Consider the following 21,614-nt stretch of genomic DNA (forward strand, 5'->3'; position numbering starts at 1 on the left):
AGAGAATTGGGGGAAGCCTGATTCCCCAAGTACCTCCTGATTTATATTCCCCTCTCTGGCAAAGAGCAAAGCACTGGGATGAAGCCAAAGGATGAGGAACAAAGTAGCTTTGTCTTTATCCCAGAGGCAAAACAATAAGCAGAAAAATTCGGGGCTGGAGGATAGGCAGAGCAGCCAGGCTTACTTTTAAGAAAGAAACCCCTCACGCTAGAGCCCAGAGTCAAGAAACAATCCACAGCACGGAAAATGCATAAAGACCAGCAGTTTGAGTAAAACTTCCACAGAAACCTTGGAAAACAAAAACTTATTCCTCCAAAGTCAATCTCTGGGTGTCCTAACCAACAGCACTACCAGAATTCAGGGTGCTCAAATAATATATCTCTATTAGGAAAATCCTACTCAGGGTGCTTTGCAAATGTGTCCATTGATTTCATGAGGCAACAGAAAGCCGGTTCAATAGTAGTTAGGTACATAAGGCAGTGAAGTATACTGACTGTACACGTGTCTACAACATTGAAGGGAAAATCTAATCATGGAGCAATAATAGCTAAATACAATGACCTTTGTAACATTTAAGACCATCACCAACCTAGCATCCAAGTTAAGGTATACCACCAACTTTCTACAAAGACATAGGGACCAAAAGATTTAGATGTAGACAATGGGGGAAGAAAAAAACAGAGAAAAATTTACTCTGGAAACAGATTATATAGTAGAGATAAATACAGAAAAAAATAATTTCTTGAGTTGTACTAATAGAATGGCTTTGATTTACAAAGAGTCTAAATCAAATAAGAATATTTATCCTGAACCATCTACACCCTGTCAATTTATTTCACCATGCTATCTGGGGAGTCAGGTTACCAAATGAAGCCATCTTGAAAGGAGTTACTGGATAGAAACCTGAGTGCTGCTTTCCTTCCTCTGTGAGAAGTGAGCTCAGATGCTGAAGGCACCAGGCAGAATCACAGCATCTACAGAGGTAGTTCCTGGAGTGCTCCCTCCAGGAGGTACTGGTAAGGCATCTTTTTCTTACACCTGCTGGAAAACTGTCTCCCACAGGTAATATAACCTACACTTGTATTTCTGTTAAATGGTGCAGAATCATGTTGAAGCACAGAAAAAATTCTAATTCCATATGCCTAGGACCTGTCACTTACTTGCTAAGAGAGAGAACACGTAATTCCCCAGATCCACTGCATTCTTCCATTATTTCCAATAACTGCCCTGAGAAAACGGCATTAGAGACAAACTAAAAGGAATATTTATGTTCTGTGAACAAAGGAAAGAACATAGTGTGCGTGGGGTCATGATGAGTAAGAGCAAGCCTGAGATGATTCTGCTAAAGATATTTTAACGCTGATGAATGCTAGGCCTTGGTTTGGCTTATTAAAATAGTTCTGGGTGGTAAGAGAGAAGCTGGCACATTTTTCTGTAGATGAGATAGCCCTGGGTGATTGAACAACAGTTGGAATACAGCTGCCATGGCTAAAACCAAGCAAGTACAGATGTCACCCCAAAGTGGAAATAATTTCATACCATCCCACGCTGCCAAATTCAAATGTCAATGGAGGAAAGATATTGGGGAAGGAGGTCTTTTAAACGGAATAGATAACTATTTTAAATACCATTCTGTATATAACTACAATTTTTGCTGCTGAGATCCATGAGCAACAGTTATTATGGTTTAAAGAGCTCAGTCAAAAATCTTACTGCTCAGCAAAATGAAAACAATACAATGTGTTGTTCTCAGAGATAGGAACAACCACATCAAATTCAGTCACTAGACATTAGACTTTGTAATTTCAAATGTTTGGAAAATGTCCTTTTACAAGGCAATAATTTTCTTTTTTCTTCCTTCAATAGTTGTCTTTCTTATAAGTAGTGCTACCATTTTCTACGTTTTTAGCTGATATGTTAGATAAGAAGACACTAAAAGCACAAAGCACCATATCACAGTACTCATTTCCCTTAGAAAGAAAAATCAGGGAAAGGGAACATTTCACACACCGACCCACCGACCCCTGACTTACCAAATGCCTTCTTAGGTTCTATTAACTTCATGGTGAAGAGTTCCTCTTTTTTAAATTCCTTTAACTTCTTAGCAACATCATAGTGACGCCACCCAACAATATTTTCTCCATTTATGGATTCAATATGATCCCCAACACAGATTGTTTTAATTGAGTCAATAACACCACCATCTTTAATTCTCTGAAAGAAAATTAATGATAACATAATATAAAATAGAACTGTGTAATGAATGCACCAATCTCATCTGATTTTGGAAGCTAAGCAGGTTCGGGCCTGGTTAGTACTTGGATAGGAGACAATAACAGGTGCTATAGGTTTAAAAACAAAACTGGGTAACAGTACTTTTCATGCTTTTGAGATATATACACAATGTATTGACAACAATTCAGTCTGATGCTCAGTTAGAGAGGGAAGACTGAGCAACCAAGAACCACTATCTTACCTCCAACCATTCTTGTCTTCCTTATCATTCGGAATTCAGCTCACTCACAGTTACCACCTCCTCTAGGAAGCTTTTCCTGACATTCCCCAACCCACTCCCCCAAGAATGGGTAAGGTGCCACTCTCATGTTTCTACAATACGTTTTGCTGTATATGCTGAACTCTAAACTAAGCACTTTACATTTGTTATTTCATTTAATTATAACAACCTTTATGAGATTCTCATGTCACAGGTCAGGAAGATTAAAGCTTCAGAAGAGCAAGTAATTTGCCAGATTCAACATACCACAGTGTGATTGTTCATTTACTTCTCAGTCTCCATTACTAAACTAATATCCTTGAGGACAGAGATGGTCTTATTCACTCTGCATGTCTGTGCCTAGCACAGTACCTGCAAAGTCCCTTCATAAGTGATTACTGAATTATTTCAATTGAGGCCCATCACATAAGAATAGAGCTTGAGCTTTTTCAATTGGCTGCATTTAGTTACAAATGCAAAGACACAAAGAATAATACCATCTTAGCTAAGATGCCTGATACCTAATAAAAGACAAGTATGGTTATCATTTTGGGAGCCAGTAAGGGTGATTTGATGCTATTGTTTCTCATTTATGTATTTTAGATGAAGAGAATCTGGGACCCCAAGGAGAAACTTCAAGTTGATCTTTCTTTATCTTACTTCTCCATAATACATCCTCAGGGTAGAGTCTCAAAATGGTATCTAGTATTCCCAAGAATTTCTGAAAGGATTTTAGGCACAGGAGCTCCAGAAAACTCTTCCAGAATTGCAGAAAACAGCCCTGCAGAGGATGTACAAGTTCTTCCATGGTGATGAGGAATAGGGCAAAATGAAGGCCATAATCTGTCTCAGAAGTCCCAAATCCTTCATAGGAATGATAGCAATATCAGGAGCAGCTGCTATTGTATACTAAAGGCTGTGTATTATCCACCCTTGCTAGTTGGATGTATAACATTTTCTGAATCAGCAGGGTGATTGATCATTGTGTCCAAGAGCTAGGAGAAAACGGATCTCATCTATCTCCAACATCTCCATCATATTGTCATCAGGAACAAGAGTAACTTAGGAAGGTTAAGCATTTTTAACATTTAAATTTCATTATTATAAATCAAAACTCACAATAGATTTCTTTTTTACCCCAAATTTTAAGAATATTGCTATGTTCATTCATTCTAACAGTGACTGTTAACATGCTATATGCAAATGTCACAATAACGCCAACTTTAACAGAGCCCACTGTCATTACAAATAGTTAGGCAAAGAAACCACAAGTTTCATAGTCTACCTGACATTGTTTTATTAGAAACCCATATTAAACTTACATCGCTAACAGAAACAATGGGAACCACTCAGTACAACTAGAGTTTCTAAACTGTCACAGAAAAATAAATGAGATTGAAGAAGACTAAAGTCTAAAGAAGAAAAAACTATTAAATACTGTTCCACAATTCGCAATTCATCAAAGAATTCAATAATCGATATTTAACTTTGATTTTTCTTCTTAGCTTTTATTCTAATTTATCTCTTGACATATCTTGAATTTATTTTTTTCTTTGGTCAACTACACCATACAAATTTCAGAGTCTCACCACACAGTATTTTTAGCTTAAGATTTAGAGTTACAATTTTATTTTAAATAAGAATTATATAAAAGTTACAGACTTTGAAGACATATCTGAATCTCACCAGTGAATTAAAGGTCAGAGTAACAGAAATGTAGGGTTGCAGAGGCCCATGAGCTGCCTCATCAATCCCAGAGATGCTTCAGCAACCAGAATAGTGCCCAAATAGAGGGAGAGAAAGGCAGTTACCAGAAGTCAGAGCAGGCAGCAGGGTGAGAATCCAGGTAGCAAAAGAAAAGTCACAGCACATGTCACTATCTGAGGCAGCAGATAAGAATCTGGAATGAAGACACAGGAAAATCAATATAGGGAACTTGGAGAAGATGAACCAGATATGGAAGCAAAGTTGAAGACATGGATTATATATTTTATGGGTTACCTGAGCCTTAGGCTCCAAAGTGGGTAGAATAAACAATACGGGAGCAATGGAGACAAGTTTCTGAAACCTAATGTGCTTTGATAATCATCCAATAACTTGACAGAGATTAATAATATTGCCAGAGGTACTAATCAGATGCAAAGGAGTAAGAGGAAAAAAAAGAGGCATTAATGCTATACTTTATTTACTGAGTTATTTATACTATTCTCTATAACACTTAGGAACTTTCACCTGTCTTTGGAGCTTGATGCTGCAAAAGGTAGAGAAGATTTATTTATTTATTGGAAGACAGGATTTACGTTATTAAACATAGAAGTTTTCAACAATTTCAGACCATTATTATAATATCTCCCATTATGTTCATCCCATATATTTAGAGAATTCTGCCTTCTCATCACAGATGTCAGCAGAAGTCTAGGGCAGCATACATTCTCCCTAAAATCTTTTTTTCCCCTTTCAATTCATTTAATTTCAACAATCTGTCAAAAACAGCCAATAAACAAATACTGAATTATATTCTGTTGGGTTTTTTAAAGGCTCTAGACTACAAAAACATCTTGTGTGTCTCCCACCCTGAGCACCCTGCTACTTTTCCATATACCACATGCCACCCATAGACACAAAGCCAGGGGATAAAGCTGACATGGTCTACTTGGAGCCAGTAGACAGGAGGGCGTTGAGTCCTGATGAAGCACTTAGGGACAAAATGTAGTTCATTGTGGGGTTGAAATTCTTCAACATGAACAAGAAGCAACAATGACCAAGACCAGGAACAGAGTGTTGTTATAGAAGATGGAAAATGTTGTAGCTTCAGAATCAGCAACTTCATTCTTTCTTCCACAAGATTCTTCATCTTTCTCTTTCCAAGACATCTTTCTATTATCAGCTTGAGAAAGTTTTCGAATCACTGCATCCTCCCTCTGCTGTGCTACTTTATGCTTGAGAACAAATTTCACATTCTTGTATGCAAAGGCTACCAAATATGTACTTTCTAGGGTCATCACACTATAGAAAACAGCAGACTGAATAAGATCCGTATGCCATATTCTCCAGTATAACCAGATGGGGATAGCAGACACGACGAAAGCATTCCTGAAAAAGATCGCAAAAGACTTGGCAGAGAGGTTGCCACTGAAATCCTGCAGGAGCAGGTCCTCCTCGGATGACTGTTTGGAGCTGCCTTTGGGAGCTATAGCGGAAAGGGAGGTGAGAACAGGGAAGGTAGAGCTAGTGGCCAAGCCAGGCAAAGGCCCTTGGCTCCGCCCCTGCGGCTGCCTTATCCGATCCACTCTCCCTAAAATCTTAAGCACCAGACTCTGAGCTGCATGTCCAGTCGCTATGATCAGCAACTCTGAGATTTGTGTTGCTGATCCTTCCAACACTGTCCTCAAACCTCGCTCATAATAATAAGCTAACAGTCATACAGTTGTAAATAGTTATCTCATTCAGTCCTCACAATAAGCCTAGGAAAAGGATATTTATCATTCCATTTAAGGAATGAGGAATTTAAGCCACAATAATTACATGGCTTGCCCAAGATAACACACCTAATTAGGTCTCAAACAGAGATGACATAATTTTTTAAATTAAAAATGTCTTTAAAAAAGGTATAGAACCCAAGTTCTTCTGACCTAAAGTACAAAGTTTTGGGTTATAAATGTCCAAAATGATCTATCACCTTTGAACTCTGAATTTTTTTTTTTTTGACAGCCTTATTTTTCCATTTTCCATCTCCTTATTTCTACTAAAGCTGTTTTTCATCAACACCTCATCATAGTCTCCAGATCTCAAACATCTGTTTTCACAAATCATCATGTCTATTCTGGCTTTACAGATCTCTGCTCGGATCCTAGCTTCCATCCTATAATCCTCTGCCCCCTTGACTTCCTACATTTCCAGTCTTGCTGATTCTTAGTTTGGGCAAATGAAAAAGTAAAATGTTAGAAAGATGTAAGTATCATATTTCTTGAAATGATCACTCTAAAATGTGGTTGTACTAAAGCAAAAGTATGGTAAATCATAAAGGTCTGTAAGAGATATTCTGAGAATGACAGTTTTGTGGTTAGTCAAACTATTTCAATTTAAAACAAAGTCAGGTGGGTTTTTAAAAATCAATTTAGCTCATTTCTTAATTGCATGTTATAAATCCTTATTTTTATTTTAAATTTGAAAATACAAGTCTCAGCCGGGTGCAGTGGCTCATGCTTGTAATCCCAGCACTTTGGGAGGCCGAGGCAGGCAGATCAAGACCAGGAGTTCAAGACCAGCCTGGCCAACATGGTGAAACCCTGTCTCTACTAAAAATGCAAAAATTACCCAGGTGTGGTGGCACATTCCTATAATCCCAGCTACTCGGGAGGCTGAGGCAGGAGAATCGCTTGAACCGAGGAGGCAGTGAGCCAAGATCACACCACTGCACTCCAGCCTGGGCGACAGAGCAAGACTCCATCTCAATAAATAAGTAAGTAAGTAAATTAATTAATTAATTAAAGTACAAATCTCTTCTCTTAAACCAGGTGTCATCAAACTATGGCTCACAGCAGAACTCCAGGGTGGTGTGTACCCTCCACCACGGCCACCACCTGTTTTTATATGGCCCATGATTTATGAATGGTTTTTACCTTTTTGAATGGTTCAGAAAAAAATCAAAAGAAGATTTGTGATGTGAAAATTATAAGAAATTTAAATTACATTGTCTACGAGTAAGGTCTCAGTGGGAAACATGCATGCTCATTCATCGAAGTATTATCTGTAACTGCTTTTGTGCTACACGGGCTTAGTTGAGTAGTTGCAGCAAAGACCATATGACCTACAAAGCACAAAATATTTACCATCTGCACTTTACAGAAAACATTTTCCAGCTACTGTCTTAACTATACACAGGTTTTATTATATGTATGCTCTTAATTTTCTGATTAAGTTATTTACATACTTTTTGTTCTTGGAAATGTTGAGACTTAGATACTAAAATCATGAACATTTAAGTATGTTGTTTTTTCACCTAAAAAGTTTCATCTGGGCCATGTATGGTGGCTCGTCCCTGTAATCCCAGCATTTTGGGAGGCCTAGAGAAAGGGATCACTTGAGCCCTGCTCAACTGAGCAACATGGCAAAACCTTGTCTCTACAAAAAACAAACAAACAAACAAACGAGTTTCATCTGTGTGAACCATACAAAACTATAAAATGCATTTCTCTGCCATTGATCTTTCCTAATTATGTAATGGTTTATTATTAGAATGATTATTAAAATATTAGCTATTAATTGTGAATACTGCAGACATTTTAAGCATGTCATTATATTTATACCCCAAATAATACTATAACGTAGGTGCTAATGTTCCCACTTGAGAGAAGGCTCAGAAAAGTTTAATGCCTTGGCCAATGTTACACAGCTGGTAAATAAGTGATCTGGCTAAGACTGAAAGCAGGCCTATCTGATTCTAAAGTCCATGCCCCTATGCACCACACTGCAATGCCTCTCTCACCATGGAATGCCCACCCTCATTTGAATACCTACCACACTGTCCTACTCTGACTTTAACCTACTCTTATTTCCAGCCAAGTTAAAAACATATCAAGTGCTCACTTCAGCAGCACATACATTAAAATTATAATCACACAGCATGGTCTCTGCACATGGTGATATGCAAACTCATGAAACATTCCATTTTGCTTATCTTGGCAAAAAGAAATACAGGAAGGATAAAACAGAAATTAATAAAATCGGTTACCTCTAAGGAGTGTGGAAAAGTAATGAGATAGAAGAGTTAGGAGAAGGAGTGACACATCTCTGAATGAATTTTTAAATATAGTTTGATTTTTTTTTTTTTAAGAGACAGTGTCTTGCTCTGTTTTCCAGGCTGGAGAGTGGTGGCACGATCATTGCTCACTGCAACCTTGATTTCCCCAGGCTCAAGCAATTCTCCCACCTCAGCCTCATGAGTAGCTGGGACTATAGGTGCATGCCACTATACCCAGCTAATTTTTTCCATTTGCTGTAGAGACAGCGTCTCACTATGTTGGGGTCAAGGGACTTTCTATTTGTTGTAGAGACAGGGTCTCACTATGACTGGGGTCAAGTAGACCCCAGTGTCTGTTGTTTCCTCCTCTGTGTTCATAAGTGCTCATCATTTAGCTCCCAGTTATAAGTGAGAACATGCAGTATTTGGTTTTCTCTTCCTTCCTGCATTAGTTTGCTGAAGATAATAGTCTCCAGCTCCATTCACGTTCCCACAAAAGACATGATCTCACTCTTTTTTATGCTGCATAGTATTCATGGTGTATATGTACCACGTTTTCTTTATCCAATCTGCTATTGATTGGCATTTAGGTTGATTTCATGTCATTGCTATTGTGAACAGTGCTGCAATAAACATACACATGTATGTGTCTTTATGGCAGAATGCTTTCTAATCCTCTGGGTATACACCCAGCAATGAGATTGCTGAGTCAAACGGTAGTTCTGCTTTTAAGTCTCTGAGGAATTGCCATACTGTTTTCCACAATGGCTGAACTAATTTACACTCACACCAAGAGTGTATGGTGGGTGGTTCCCTTTTCTCCGCAACCTCACCGACATCTTATTTTTTTACTTTTTAATAATAGCCATTCTGACTGGTGTGAGATGGTATCTCATTGTGGTTTTGATTTGCATTTCTCTAACGATCAGTGAGGTTAAGCTTTTTTTTTTTAATATGATTGTTGGCCACATGTGTGTCTGCTTTTGAAAAGTGTCTGTTCATGTCCATTGTCCACTTTTTAATGGAGTTGTCTTTTTTTTTCTGGTAACTTTCCTTATAGATGCTGGATATTAGACCTTTATCAGATACACAGTTTGCAAATATTTTCTCCTATTCTGTAGGTTGTCTGTTTTCTTTGTTGATAGTTTCTCTTGCTGTGCAGAAGCTCCTAAGTTTAATTAGAACCCATTTGTCAATATTTGCTTCTATTCTGATAGCTTTGGTGTCTTTGTCATGAAATCTTTGCCCATTCCGATGTTCAGAATGATATTGCCTGTGTTGTCTTCCAGAGTTTTTATAGTTTTGAATTTTACATTTAAGTCTTTAATTCTTCTTAATTATTATATATGGTGTAAGGAGGGGTCCAGCTTCAGTCTTCTGCATATGGCTAGCCAGCATCATTTATTAGCTGCATATGGCTATCCCAGCATCATTAAATAGGGAGTCTTCCCCATTGCTTGTTTTTGTCAGCTTCATTAAAGATCAGGTGGTTGTAGCTGTGCAGCCTTATTTCTGGCCTCCTCACACTGTTCCATTGCTCTATGTGCCTGTTTTTGTACCAATACCATGCTGTTTAGTTACCGTAGCCCTGTAGTACAGTTTGAAGTCGGGCAATATGATGCCTCCAGCTTTGTTCTTTTCACTTAGGATTATCTTGGCTATTCAGGCTTTTTTGTTGGTGTTACTCCATATGAATTTCAAAATAATTTTTTATAGTTCTATGAAGAATGTCATCAGTAATTTGATAGGAATAGCATTGAATCTATAAATTGATTTACGTAGTATGGCCATTTTAATGATATTGACTCTTCCTATCCACAAGCACGAGATATTTTTCCATGTGTTAGTCTCTTCTCTGATTTCTCTGAGCACTGTACCAGCTAATACAAAACATACTTACACACAGACCAGTGTTACTATAAAGCAATCACACAAAGAAGCCAACATAATAACCAGCTAATAAAACACAGATAGGATCAAATCCACACATATCAATACTAACTTTGAATGTAAACAGGCTAAATGTCACACTTAAAAGGCACAGAGTGGCAAGCTGGGTAAAGAACCAAGACCTAATTGTATGCTGTCTTCAAGAGACCCATCTCACACAAAATAACATCCAAGATTCAAAATAAAGGGATGGAGAAAAAAATGTACCAAGCAAATGGAAAACAGAAAAAAGCAGGGGTTGCAATCCTAACCCTGTTTTGTTTCAGACAAAACAGACTTCAAAACAACAAAAATCAAAAGAGACAGAGAAGGGCATTATATAATGGTAAAAGGGTTCAATTTGACAAGACAACCTAACTATCCTAAATATATATGCACCCAACACAGGAGCACCCAGATTCATAAAGCAAGTTCTTAAAGACCTACAAAGAGACATAGACTCCCACAGAACAATAGTGGGAGACTTTAACACTCTACTGACAGTAGTAGACAGATCATTGAGGTAGAAAATTAAGAAAGATATTCAGGACCTGAACTCAACATTGGACCAAATGGATCTGAAGGACCTCTACAGAACTCTCCACCCAAAAACAACAGACTATACATTCTTGTCATCACCACATGCCATATACTCTAAAATTGACCACATATTATAACTGGACATAAAACACTCCTCAGCAAATGCAAAAGAACTGAAATCATACCAAACATCCTCTTGAACCACAGTGCAATAAAAATGCAAGTCAAGAAAATTGCTAAGACCCATGCAATTACATGGAAATTAAACAAAATGCTCCTGAATGACTTTTGGGTAAATAGTGAAATTAAGTCAGAAATCAAGAAGTTATTTGAAACTAATGAGAACAAAGATACAACATACCAGAATCTCTGGGGCACTGATAAGGCGGTTTTAAGAGGGAAACTTATAGCACTATACTGCCCACATTAAAAAAGTTAGAAAGATCTCAAATTAACTACCTAACATCACAACTAAGAGACCTAGAGAACCAAAAACAAATCAACTCCAAAGTTAGCAGAAGACAAGAAATAACAAAAACCAGAGCTGAACTGAACAAGACCAAAAAAAAAAAAAAAAAAAAAAAAAAATCAAAAGATCAATGGATCCAGGAGTTGGTTTTACGCAAAAAAAAGATAGGCCACTAGCTAGACTAATAAAAGAAGAGAAGAGAGAAGATCTAAATAAACACAATTAGAAATGATGAAGAAAACATAACCACTGACTCCACAGAAATAAAAATAACCATCAGAAACTACTATAAACACCACTATGCACACAAACTAGAAAACTAGAAGAGATGAATAAATTCCTGGACACATATACTCTCCCAAGACTGAACCAGGAAGAAACTGATTTCCTGAACAGACCAATAATGAAATTGAATGAGTAATAAATAACCTACCAACCAAAAAAAAGCCTAGAACCTGATGGATTCACAACTGAATTCTACCAAATATACAAAGAAAAGCTGGTGCCCTTCCTACAGAAACTATTGAGGAGGAGGGACTCCTCCCCAACTCATTCTATGAAGCCACCATCATCCTGATACGAAAACCTGGCAGAGACACAACAAAAAAAGAAAACTTCAGGCCAATATCTTTGCTGAACATTGATGCAAACATCCTCAACAAAATATTTGCAAATCAAATCCAGCAGCACATCAAAAAGCTAATCCAGCATGATCAAGTAGGCTTCATCCCCAGGATGCAAGATTGGTTCAATGTAATCATATCAATAAATATGCTTCATCACACAAACAGAACTAAAGACAAAAACAACATTATTATCTCAATAGATGCAGAAAAGGCTTTTGATAAAATTCAACACCCTTTCATGTTAAAAACTCTCATCAAACTAGGTATCGAAGTAACATACATCAAAATAATAAGACCAATCTATGACAAACCCACAGCCAACATTATACTGAATGGAAAAAAGCCAGAAGCATTCCTCTTGAAAACCAGCACAAGACAAGGATGTTCTCTCTCACCACTCCTACCTAACATAGTATTGGAAGTCCTAGCCAGAGCAATCAGGCAGAAGAAGGCAATAAAGGCCATCCAAATAGGGAAAGAGGAAGTCAAACTATCTCTGTTTGCAGATGACATGATTCTATATCTGGAGAACCCAATAGTCTTGACCCAAAAGCTCCTTCAGCTGATAAACAACTTCAGCAAAGTTTCAAGATACAAAATCAAGATACAAAAATCCCTACTAGCATTCCTATACACCAACAGCCAAGCCAAGCACCAAATCGAAAGACAATCTCATTCACAATTGTCACGAAAAAAATAAAATACCTAGGAATACAGCTAACCAGGAAGGTGAAAGATATCTACAATGAGTAAATATTTTAATGACTTTGACAATAAAAATTTTGATGGAGAAGCTGAGAAATAACCCTGTGGGGCAGGATGACAATTAGAGGCATCATTACAAGTTCATTTTTTTTTTTTTTTTTTTTGAGACATAGTCTCCCTCTGTCGCCCAGGCTGGAGTGCAGTGACACGATCTCAGCATTGCAACCACCACCTCCCAGGCTCAAATGACTCTCCTGTCTTGGCCTCCCAAGTAGCTGGAATTATAGGTGTGCACTACATCCAGCTAATTTTTGCATTTTTAGTACAGATGGAGTTTCACCATAATGGCCAGGTTGGTCTTGAACTCCTGGCCTCAAGTTATCCACCTACCTCAGCCTCCCAAAGTGGTGGGATTACAGGTGTGAGCCACCATGCCTGGCCCAATTCATAACTTCTAATAAACACGTTCTCTAATTCTACCACTGAAAGGATCTAGAAATAATGCACTCCAGTAGCAATGTATGAGCATGGCTAACACTAGAACTTGACTTCAATGTATGAGCATAGCTAACACCAGAACTTGACTATCAATCTCTAGTAAAAATCAGAGCTTCTAAGAGAAATAGTTGATTCTAGGCCTGGGGAAAAGGAGATACAAGAACATCTTGTTGTGTTCTAGAAAGTAAGAACCTACTCAACAAAATGACAGGAGCCATGTAAAAAGGACATGGGGGCCCACTTACAGGGGTTCCTGCAGGCCAAGTCTCAGGAAATTTGAGCATCAATATAATGGATAATAATAGACTATAACCCATTGAGTAAAATATAAAGTCATGTACCCATGTTGACAATAAATAAGGGCAGCTTTTTCCCTATCATAAAATGCTTTCAGAGAAACATATAAGGAGTGACGGAATTATAAAAATCATCATTTTTTCCACCATTATAGGAAAAATTAATTTAAGCAAGACTCATCAACAGATACTAAATTTGTGCCATGCAAGTAAGGAAACAGGATATTTTCATGATATCAAAGCATCTCTCCACAATTACTTATCATAAAGGGAAATAATTTTGTAGTGAAAAAGACTGGTGGACACTACCTCAGACAAGTGACAAAAATTAACGTCACAAACAATGAGACAAACCAGTATCACGTACCTTCTGATGTGCTGCACTGAGAAGGACACAGCATCACTTATGTAATTTTCCTGCCAAAAATGCACAATCTATTTACCAACATAAGGAAACATCAGAAAAACCCAAATTCAAGGACATCCTATAAAAGGCTGAGGAACTATTCTAGATTAAGGAAGACTAAAAAGACATAAATGAAATACATGATCCTAAATTGGACCTGTATGAGGGGAAAATAATGAACACAATTAGGACAACTGATAAGCCTATAATGTGAACTATAGATTAAAGTATTATATCAATATCAGACTGTATGAATTTCATTACTGTACTGTAGTTATATATAAGAGAATATCCTTGTTCTTAGTAATTACACTCTGAAGTACTAAGGGGCAAAGAGTACATATGTGTGTGTGTATAAGACAGAACAAAAAACTCAAACGCAGCAAATGGTAAAAATTGGAGATTTGGATAAATGATGTATGGGAGTTCTTTGTATTATTATTGCAATCTTTATATAAGTTTGAAATTATCCTCTCCCAGTTTTTAAAAAATTTCATCAACCATGTGTACAGTGTAATATGCATCTCTCTTCTAAGTTGAACAATATGTTGGCAGTTTAGATTATGCCTTGCTTTCTCCTTTGCTAACATGTCCTATGTCTCCACAGGGTTAGTGACTAGTACTCTGAGGCAAGCACATGTTTGACAAAGCATTTTTTTAAAAAATAGAAAGACAAGCTCCGAATGTCAGAGGCTAAGATTTTAAAAATCCACACGTCTGTGAAATTTCCAAGCCCTTCTCTGCTGCCTATGCCTCATGTCCTGAGCTTCCCTTGGATAATCCCATATGACTTTCCCAGTCACAGATTTTCCATTTGGTCACTCACACAACCTTCAGCACAGTCATATCTTTTGCAGAGCTAAAAATAGCCATTCTATCAAGTGGGAAGCGAAAGTCCCATTTACAGTCAGTTAAGAAGATAACTTCCCTAAGATTATTTAATGGTGATAATGCATCAGCAAATCAAGATTTGGACAAAATAAAGGCATAAAATATTCCCTGTTGCATGAAGTCTATCATTAATTATTAGCTGAGTGAGTAGAAGTGCCAGCTCTGAAGTCAGACCTCATAGATCCAAATCCTGAATTTGTCCAGCTGTTTAACTTTGGGCAAGCTACTTAACCTTCCTGATCCTGTTTCCACATCTGTAAAACAGGGTTGGAAATAGTACCTATCCATGGATCTCATAGGCATCTTTTTGAGCAAAAGAAGCCAAAAATAGTAGAGTATATATGATTACATGAAGTTCATGGCAATAGATGCCAGAATAATGGCTACTTTGCAGAGAAAGATTATTGACTCGGAAGGGGCACAAATGAGCCTTCTGGGTGGCAGAAATGCAATTTATCCTGATTTGGGTGATGGTTAAACAGGGGTGAGTATGTAAACATTCATTAAGCTGTACATTAAAAATGTCTTATACTGCAACAAAAAAAAATACAAAGAAAAAACATTACACCAACCAAATAGAATTGTGAGAATTAAGTGAGAAATTGTATGCAAAGTGCCTAGTATATGCATTCAACATAAGTCCGTTATTATTATAACTATTACAATAATAGCATTGTTATTTTTAAGAGATGAGTTTACTTTTCTCCTCAGTTCTTATTTTCACACCATTTTAAACTTTTCTCTTGCCTTTGAAGCTCTGTGTTGCTCTCTTTGTATTTGAATAAAGAAATTACAGTTGGCCCTCAGTATCCATGGGGGATTGATTCCAGGACCCATCATCAATACCAAAATTCCACTGATGTTCAAGTCCCTGGTATAAAATAGTGTAGTATTTGCATATAGCCTATCTACATCCTTCTATATATTTTAAATCATCTCTAGATTATAATACCTAACACGATGGCAATGCTATGTAAACAGTTGTACCATATTGTTCAGGAAATAATGACAAGAAAAAAGGCTGCACATGTTCGGTACAGATGCCATGTTTTCCAACTATCTTCAATCTGTGGTTGGTTGAATCCACTAATACAGAACCTACAGATACAGAGATCCAACTTTACATACTTCCTAAAATTTTGAACAGCACTTTTAAAGAAGTGAATAAGGCAGTCAAAAGTATGAACAGCTGGAAATAACACTAATTCAATGGAAATAAGCCTGAAATTCATCAGATGTTAAAACCTACAGACATGGAAAAGCTTACATGGATAATAAGTAGGCACCAGGGTTAGACTTTCCTTTCAGTTAGTTCCAAATTCTAGGGGAAGTTTAAACTAAAGGGAAGAAATTAAGAAAATAGTAAACACAAACTGATGTCTGAACATTTTTCAAATGAAAGTGAAACATTACTAATTCATGCATCCTTGCTGAACTGGCTCTCACTCTGAAGATCATTTCTAACTTTCTTTGGCCTGGTAGATTTTCTTAAATGTTATCCTCAATTAGGTTACACTGTGATTTTTTAAAACTTACCTTTATAAAAGCATAGCCAACACCATTATCTGTAATGGTGACACCAAGTGAATCCTCAGATTTACACACATTCACTTCTTTTTTGATTCCTTTCACATGGGCAAATATGAAATCTTCTAGTCCTAGTTGTCCTCCTAGGAGTCTTTCCATGTCAATTCTAGGTGTGTTTAAAGTGCAATATAAGATCTGCAAAGAAATTAAAATGTCAGGTCCATTTCCACTTGGAATACATCTGACTGTTTATTTATTTATAAATATTTATTGACTGGAATACTCCTCAATTTACAATGTAAAGAGTTACATCATAAAATGTGCTTTTATGTTGGCTAGAGAGATTCTGGGACACAGTTTCAGACAGTAGCATTAGGTAACATGTATTGAGGGTTTCCTGTAGGCCAGGCTTCACGCTAGACAATTTATATCCCATTATCTCACTTAATCTTTACAGTAACTTTATAAAGTTCATTAGTATCACCATATTACAAATGAGGAAACTGAAGCCTGGTAAAAATAAGTAATTTGCCTAAGGTCACACAGCCAGTACTTGTCAGAGCCAAGGATTTGAGTTCAGGTCTCACCAATTTCAAAGTGGTTTATGCCAAGGGACCTGACATTTTACAAGCTGAAATCAAAGGCTATAGTCCCAAAGGTCTGCATCATGCACACACTACAATGAAAATATAGGCAAGCCTATATTTGAAAGTTGGTAAATACATTTTTTAAATATAGATAAATTTATTTATCTTGCATCATAGTGACTAAAAAAAAGCAATTTAATTAGTGAACGAGGTATTAAAATCAGTTTTGTTTTTTTTTTAACTAAAATGGACTTTAAAGACTATTAACCCAAACCCTTAATTTAAAAAAAGGGGGATGGGGATCATGGAATTGAGGTCTGGAGATTTTAAAACAACTTGTACCAATTCGTGTGACAGCAAAAAGAGAGCAAAAAAGAAACCAAATGGTAAAAAGTTGTGTGGGGATTTCAAAGGGGCTTTTTATGTACAGCAAGTCTTTCTTTGACCTCATTTTCCTTCAAAAATATGACTCATTTGACTAAAATGTGCAGTGCTACTCAAGTTTGTCAGCCATAATCTGGGTAACTTGTGGGGCCCAAATTACAGAAGAGAAGCAGGGTTGAAAAGATACCATCGGTTAAGAAGCTAAGTTCAACAAACATGCATTGAGTAGCTTCTATTTAACAAGCCAGAAAAGGGCATTTTAATATGGCTGTTTCATGCCAAAATGACTAAATGAAATTTATCAGGTAATGTCCACCATAGACATTGCAAGCCTCTTCCTCCATCCCAGGTCCTGACCTCAGGCCTCACTCTCAACCCTCTCCCAGTATCCTGGAGTTTCACACCAGTCCCAGTTCCTACCAGAACCTTGATTGAGCCTTAACACATCCATAATCTGCATCCCGCTCAGAAATAGGGTGCACTTACTACTTACTGAATGGCTTTTTAGGCCATGTCAAAATGTGTCTGAATCAGAAGAGCTTCATAAAATAAAGCTCTCCCTGCTATACAATCAAAGGTTAAGAATGTTCAGCCAAGCTCAGAGCAAATCCCAGAGGTGTGTTAAAGGAGCTAGTGATGAGGACAAAAAAAAAGGGCCACTGGCTACAAAATAGTGAATGCCTACAGGGAACAACTATGGCCCCCACCTTGTCCTCTTTTCATCCCAGTCTTTGTTGAGTCTTCAGTTTAACCCTTTATGTTCCCGGCAAGTGCAAAATACATTCAGCTTTGTGAATAATAAGTTTTTGCAAATATTCTCTAATGTAAAAATGATATTGTTTTCAGGGAGAAAAAGTCAGTTAAGTCAAGAAAGGTGCATATTTCTGATCCTGACTGTAAAATCAATGGCATATTAGCTTGCTGACAAAAATCACTGTGAATGAGTAGAGGGGAAAGGGAGTATGTGTAGAAAACAGCTTTTCTGACTCTCCTTCACAAAATGATGGGAAGTAAGTAGAAGAAACAACGTTTTTCACCTTCTCTGGTTTTTTTTGTTTGTTTGTTTTTTTGTTTTTTTTTTTTTTCCAGTGAGTCTCTCCATGGTATTCATAGTGGGTCCCAAACACCACCAGTATAAAAGCAATTTGCCCATTAGGTAGGAAAAAAAAAAAAAAAAAAAAAAAACATTAAAATACAATGATGGTATAACAGGATAGAGTAAAACAAAAAGAAAAAAAAGGAAATCTCACACAAACTGAACTTCTAATGACCAAGCCTCTTCCTTTGCTTCCTTTCTTTCAACTTTTTACATGCTTCACTACAGAGCAAACATTAGATTTCCTGCAGGTAGAAGAACCCTTTTTCTATCGTGCTTCCTCCTGTGCAGAATAACATTCCATTCTAGACAGCCAAAAGTTGGCAAGCAGGGCATTAGTTTCTTTCTTCTGGAAGGAATGGAGCCAGCTATATCTTTCAGTGAATGGAGCTCCATGGGAAGCTGTTTTGAAAACCTGTAGGAATGTGATAGCCACTGCAAGGTGGAATAAGAGCAGCAGGTAACTAAAGCTCCACAGCTTCAGATCAGTTCTTCACAGGAGAATAAGAAGCTATCACGGTATCAATGCACAACTATCAGCAAATATACCTCTAAGTATGTGATAAAGGTCTAGAAATTCAAGCATTCTCAAAGATTTTATATTTTGAACTGCAAAATAAGGAAGTGATACACTAGTTTCTAAAGAATGCAAAGTTCCTGCTCATCCGCTCATCAAAAGGCAATGAACATTTAAATCAAAAGGAACCTCAAGAATCTACTGTGAGCTTTCATACCCTCCCTCATACTCATATGACAGAGAAGAAAACAATAAAATTAACAGTGAAGTGGCCATATTATCAATGCTCCTCTAAGAAATATTTGCTTCCAGAATCTAAGTACGCTACACAACAGGCAGTGAAGGGCAGCATTTAACGTTTTTGTGTGTGTATATATATATATTTGTATATATACATAAAACACTCTCTGATGGACAAACTAAACTAAATCAAAAAAGATCTGGAAAGTAAACTCATAACAAGGTATCACAGAACATAAGGAAAAGGACTGATTCAGTAGACGTAATCTTAATGATGTTTTTCACTGTAAAATGAAATCCTTAACACCTTCTGGGGTAATCTACATTTGTTGCTTTACTGCCATCATTGCCTATTTCCACAACTGATGTAGTACCCATGACTATTTCATTTTCTAGAGCATCACTGCCCAATAGAAATACAATGTAAGCTAAATAATTTTAAATTTTCAAATAGTCACAGCAACAAAAGTAAGAAGTAGCTGAATTAATTTAATTTACAATTATATAACCCAGTATATCCAAAATTGTCATTTCAACATATAATCAATATAAAAATTATTAAGACAGTTTACATTTTGTTAATTAAGTTTTTAAGATCCAGCATGTATTTACCCTTACATCTCGTCTCGATTTGGAAGAATCAGCTACATTTAAAGTGCTCAGTATCCAAATTCGGCTAGTGGTTACAATACTGGGCAGTTCAGTTTTAGAAAGTCATGTCTTTAGGCTGGGCACAGTGACTCATGCCTGTAATCCCAGGCTTTGGGATTACTTTGGGAGGCTAAGGCAGGCAGATCACCTGAGGTCAGGAGTTCGAGACCAGCCTGGCCAACATGGTGAAAACCCATCTCTAAAAATAAAAAAAAAAAATCAGCCAGGCATGGTGGCAGGCACCTGTAATCCCAGCTACTCAGGAGGCTGAAGCAGGAGAATCGCGTGAACCCAGGAGGCAGAGGTTGCAGTGAGCTGAGATTGCACCACTGCACCTCAGCCTGGGTGACAGAGCAAGACTCTACTTAAAAAAAAAAAAAAAAAAAAAAAAAAAAAAAAATTTTAGTAGGTAGGGATTTTGTCTTATTAGTCTTATTTGTCTTATTGCAGGGGTCCCCAGCACCTAGGCTGCAGACTGGTACCAGCCTTTGGCCTCTTAGGAACCAGGCTACACAGCAGGAGGTGAGTGGTGGGCAGGCAAGCATTACTGACTGAGTTCAGCCTTCTGTCAGATCAGCAGTGGCATTAGACTCTCATAGGAGCATGAACCCTAGTGTGAGCTGCACATGCAAGGGATCTAGATTGCCTGCTCCTTTTGATAATCTAATGCCTGATGATCTGAGGTGGAATAGTTTTATCCCGAGACCATCCCACTTGCCCCAATACATGGAAAAATTGTCTTCCATAAAACCAGTCCCCAGTGCATAAAGATTGGGGACTGCATGCTTATCACTCTGCCTTATCTATATGGAAGACAGACTAATTAAAGGAGAAAGCTATTGCCTTTTAGGGCCAGAAGATGGAGGGCCCTGAATTGTCATTATTGTGCTAGACATCAACATCTTCGGTATCTATTCCGTTTTCCCCTAATTGTCCTTGGGAAACTTCTCTTCCCCATTTTAAGCCATATGGTAGCTTGAGTGGGAGTGACCACATCCTCAGGTTTAAATTGCTTAATGACTACCAATTTAGGCCAAGAAAATCCAAGAATGAACTTACAGGGGGTTTGGGGAAAGAATCCTCTTCTCTTTTCCATAGAAGCTACCAAATGGTGGTTCTTTCTCCCTCACTTTTTCTAAATTATATGAAGTCTAAAATGACTGCAGTTATCACTGCAAACATTAGAAGAGTGGTCCTGGCAACAACGCTGACATGAGGAAAGCAGAGCCTCTGGTTCCAGTCTTACTTCAAGACAGTCAGGGGTGGACACTGGAAACTGTCCACTCTTTGCCCCTCTTAACACAATTCCCAGATGTGTACAGATTGCAAGCACCTTGGAGGAAAATGACTCACATCCCCTGTTCCAGGCATAAAAGTGAACTAGCCTAAGTGGTGGTTTAGGTGTAAGCATGTAGCCCAATGCTAGCCTATAAGACATAGGAGGAAGATGCCCAGGAAGCTCTGGAAAAGATTTTTTCACGCCTAACAAAGAAACACAGAAAGAGATGGTCCCTTTCTTCCTCTGTATGTTGCTTTATCTGTGTGTGGTCTAGGAATTTCTACCACCATCTTCCTGCCAGCTGAGAAAGATACCAAGAATGGCAAAGCAAAAAAATGAAATAAACCTAAGTCCTTGGTGACATCGGTGAGTTGCTCAGTTAACCAATTTGGAGCCCACTCTACCTCTATTATTTATTTTGAGACAGGGTCTCACTCTGTCACCAAGACTGGAACACAGTGGCGTGATCATGGCTTACTGCAGCCTCAACCCCCCAGGCTCAAGTGATCTTCCTGCCTAAGCCTCCCTAGTAGCTGGGACCACAGGCACACACTACCACACACAGCTAATTTTTTTATTTTTCATAGAGACACGGTCTCACCATGTTGCCCAGGCTGGTCTCAAACTCGTGGGCCTAAGCGATCCTCCTGCTTGGCCTCCCAAAGTGCTGGGATTACAGGCACAAGCCACCATACACAGCTCTCTTTTATGTAAAATAATAAGTCATCTTGTTTTA

At 37.7% G+C, this 21,614-nt stretch overlaps 1 protein-coding gene and 1 pseudogene across 1 annotated transcript in view; both read right to left on the minus strand.

Annotated features, from left to right (window-relative positions):
- GIPC2 (GIPC PDZ domain containing family member 2) overlaps positions 1 to 21,614 on the minus strand; it is a 98,930-nt gene that overhangs the window by 50,544 nt on the left and 26,772 nt on the right. Inside the window, exons 2-3 of the mRNA XM_007978203.3 lie at positions 16,134 to 16,319; positions 2,034 to 2,214 (exon numbers count right to left, since the gene is read on the minus strand). Of these exons, the coding sequence (XP_007976394.2) occupies positions 2,034 to 2,214; positions 16,134 to 16,319 (367 nt within the window). The remainder of the gene's footprint in view (positions 1 to 2,033; positions 2,215 to 16,133; positions 16,320 to 21,614) is intronic.
- On the minus strand, positions 5,144 to 6,355 carry LOC119625905 (translocon-associated protein subunit gamma pseudogene; annotated as a pseudogene).

Source organism: Chlorocebus sabaeus, chromosome 20 (assembly GCF_047675955.1).
Source record: "Chlorocebus sabaeus isolate Y175 chromosome 20, mChlSab1.0.hap1, whole genome shotgun sequence".
Lineage (NCBI taxonomy): Eukaryota > Metazoa > Chordata > Mammalia > Primates > Cercopithecidae > Chlorocebus > Chlorocebus sabaeus.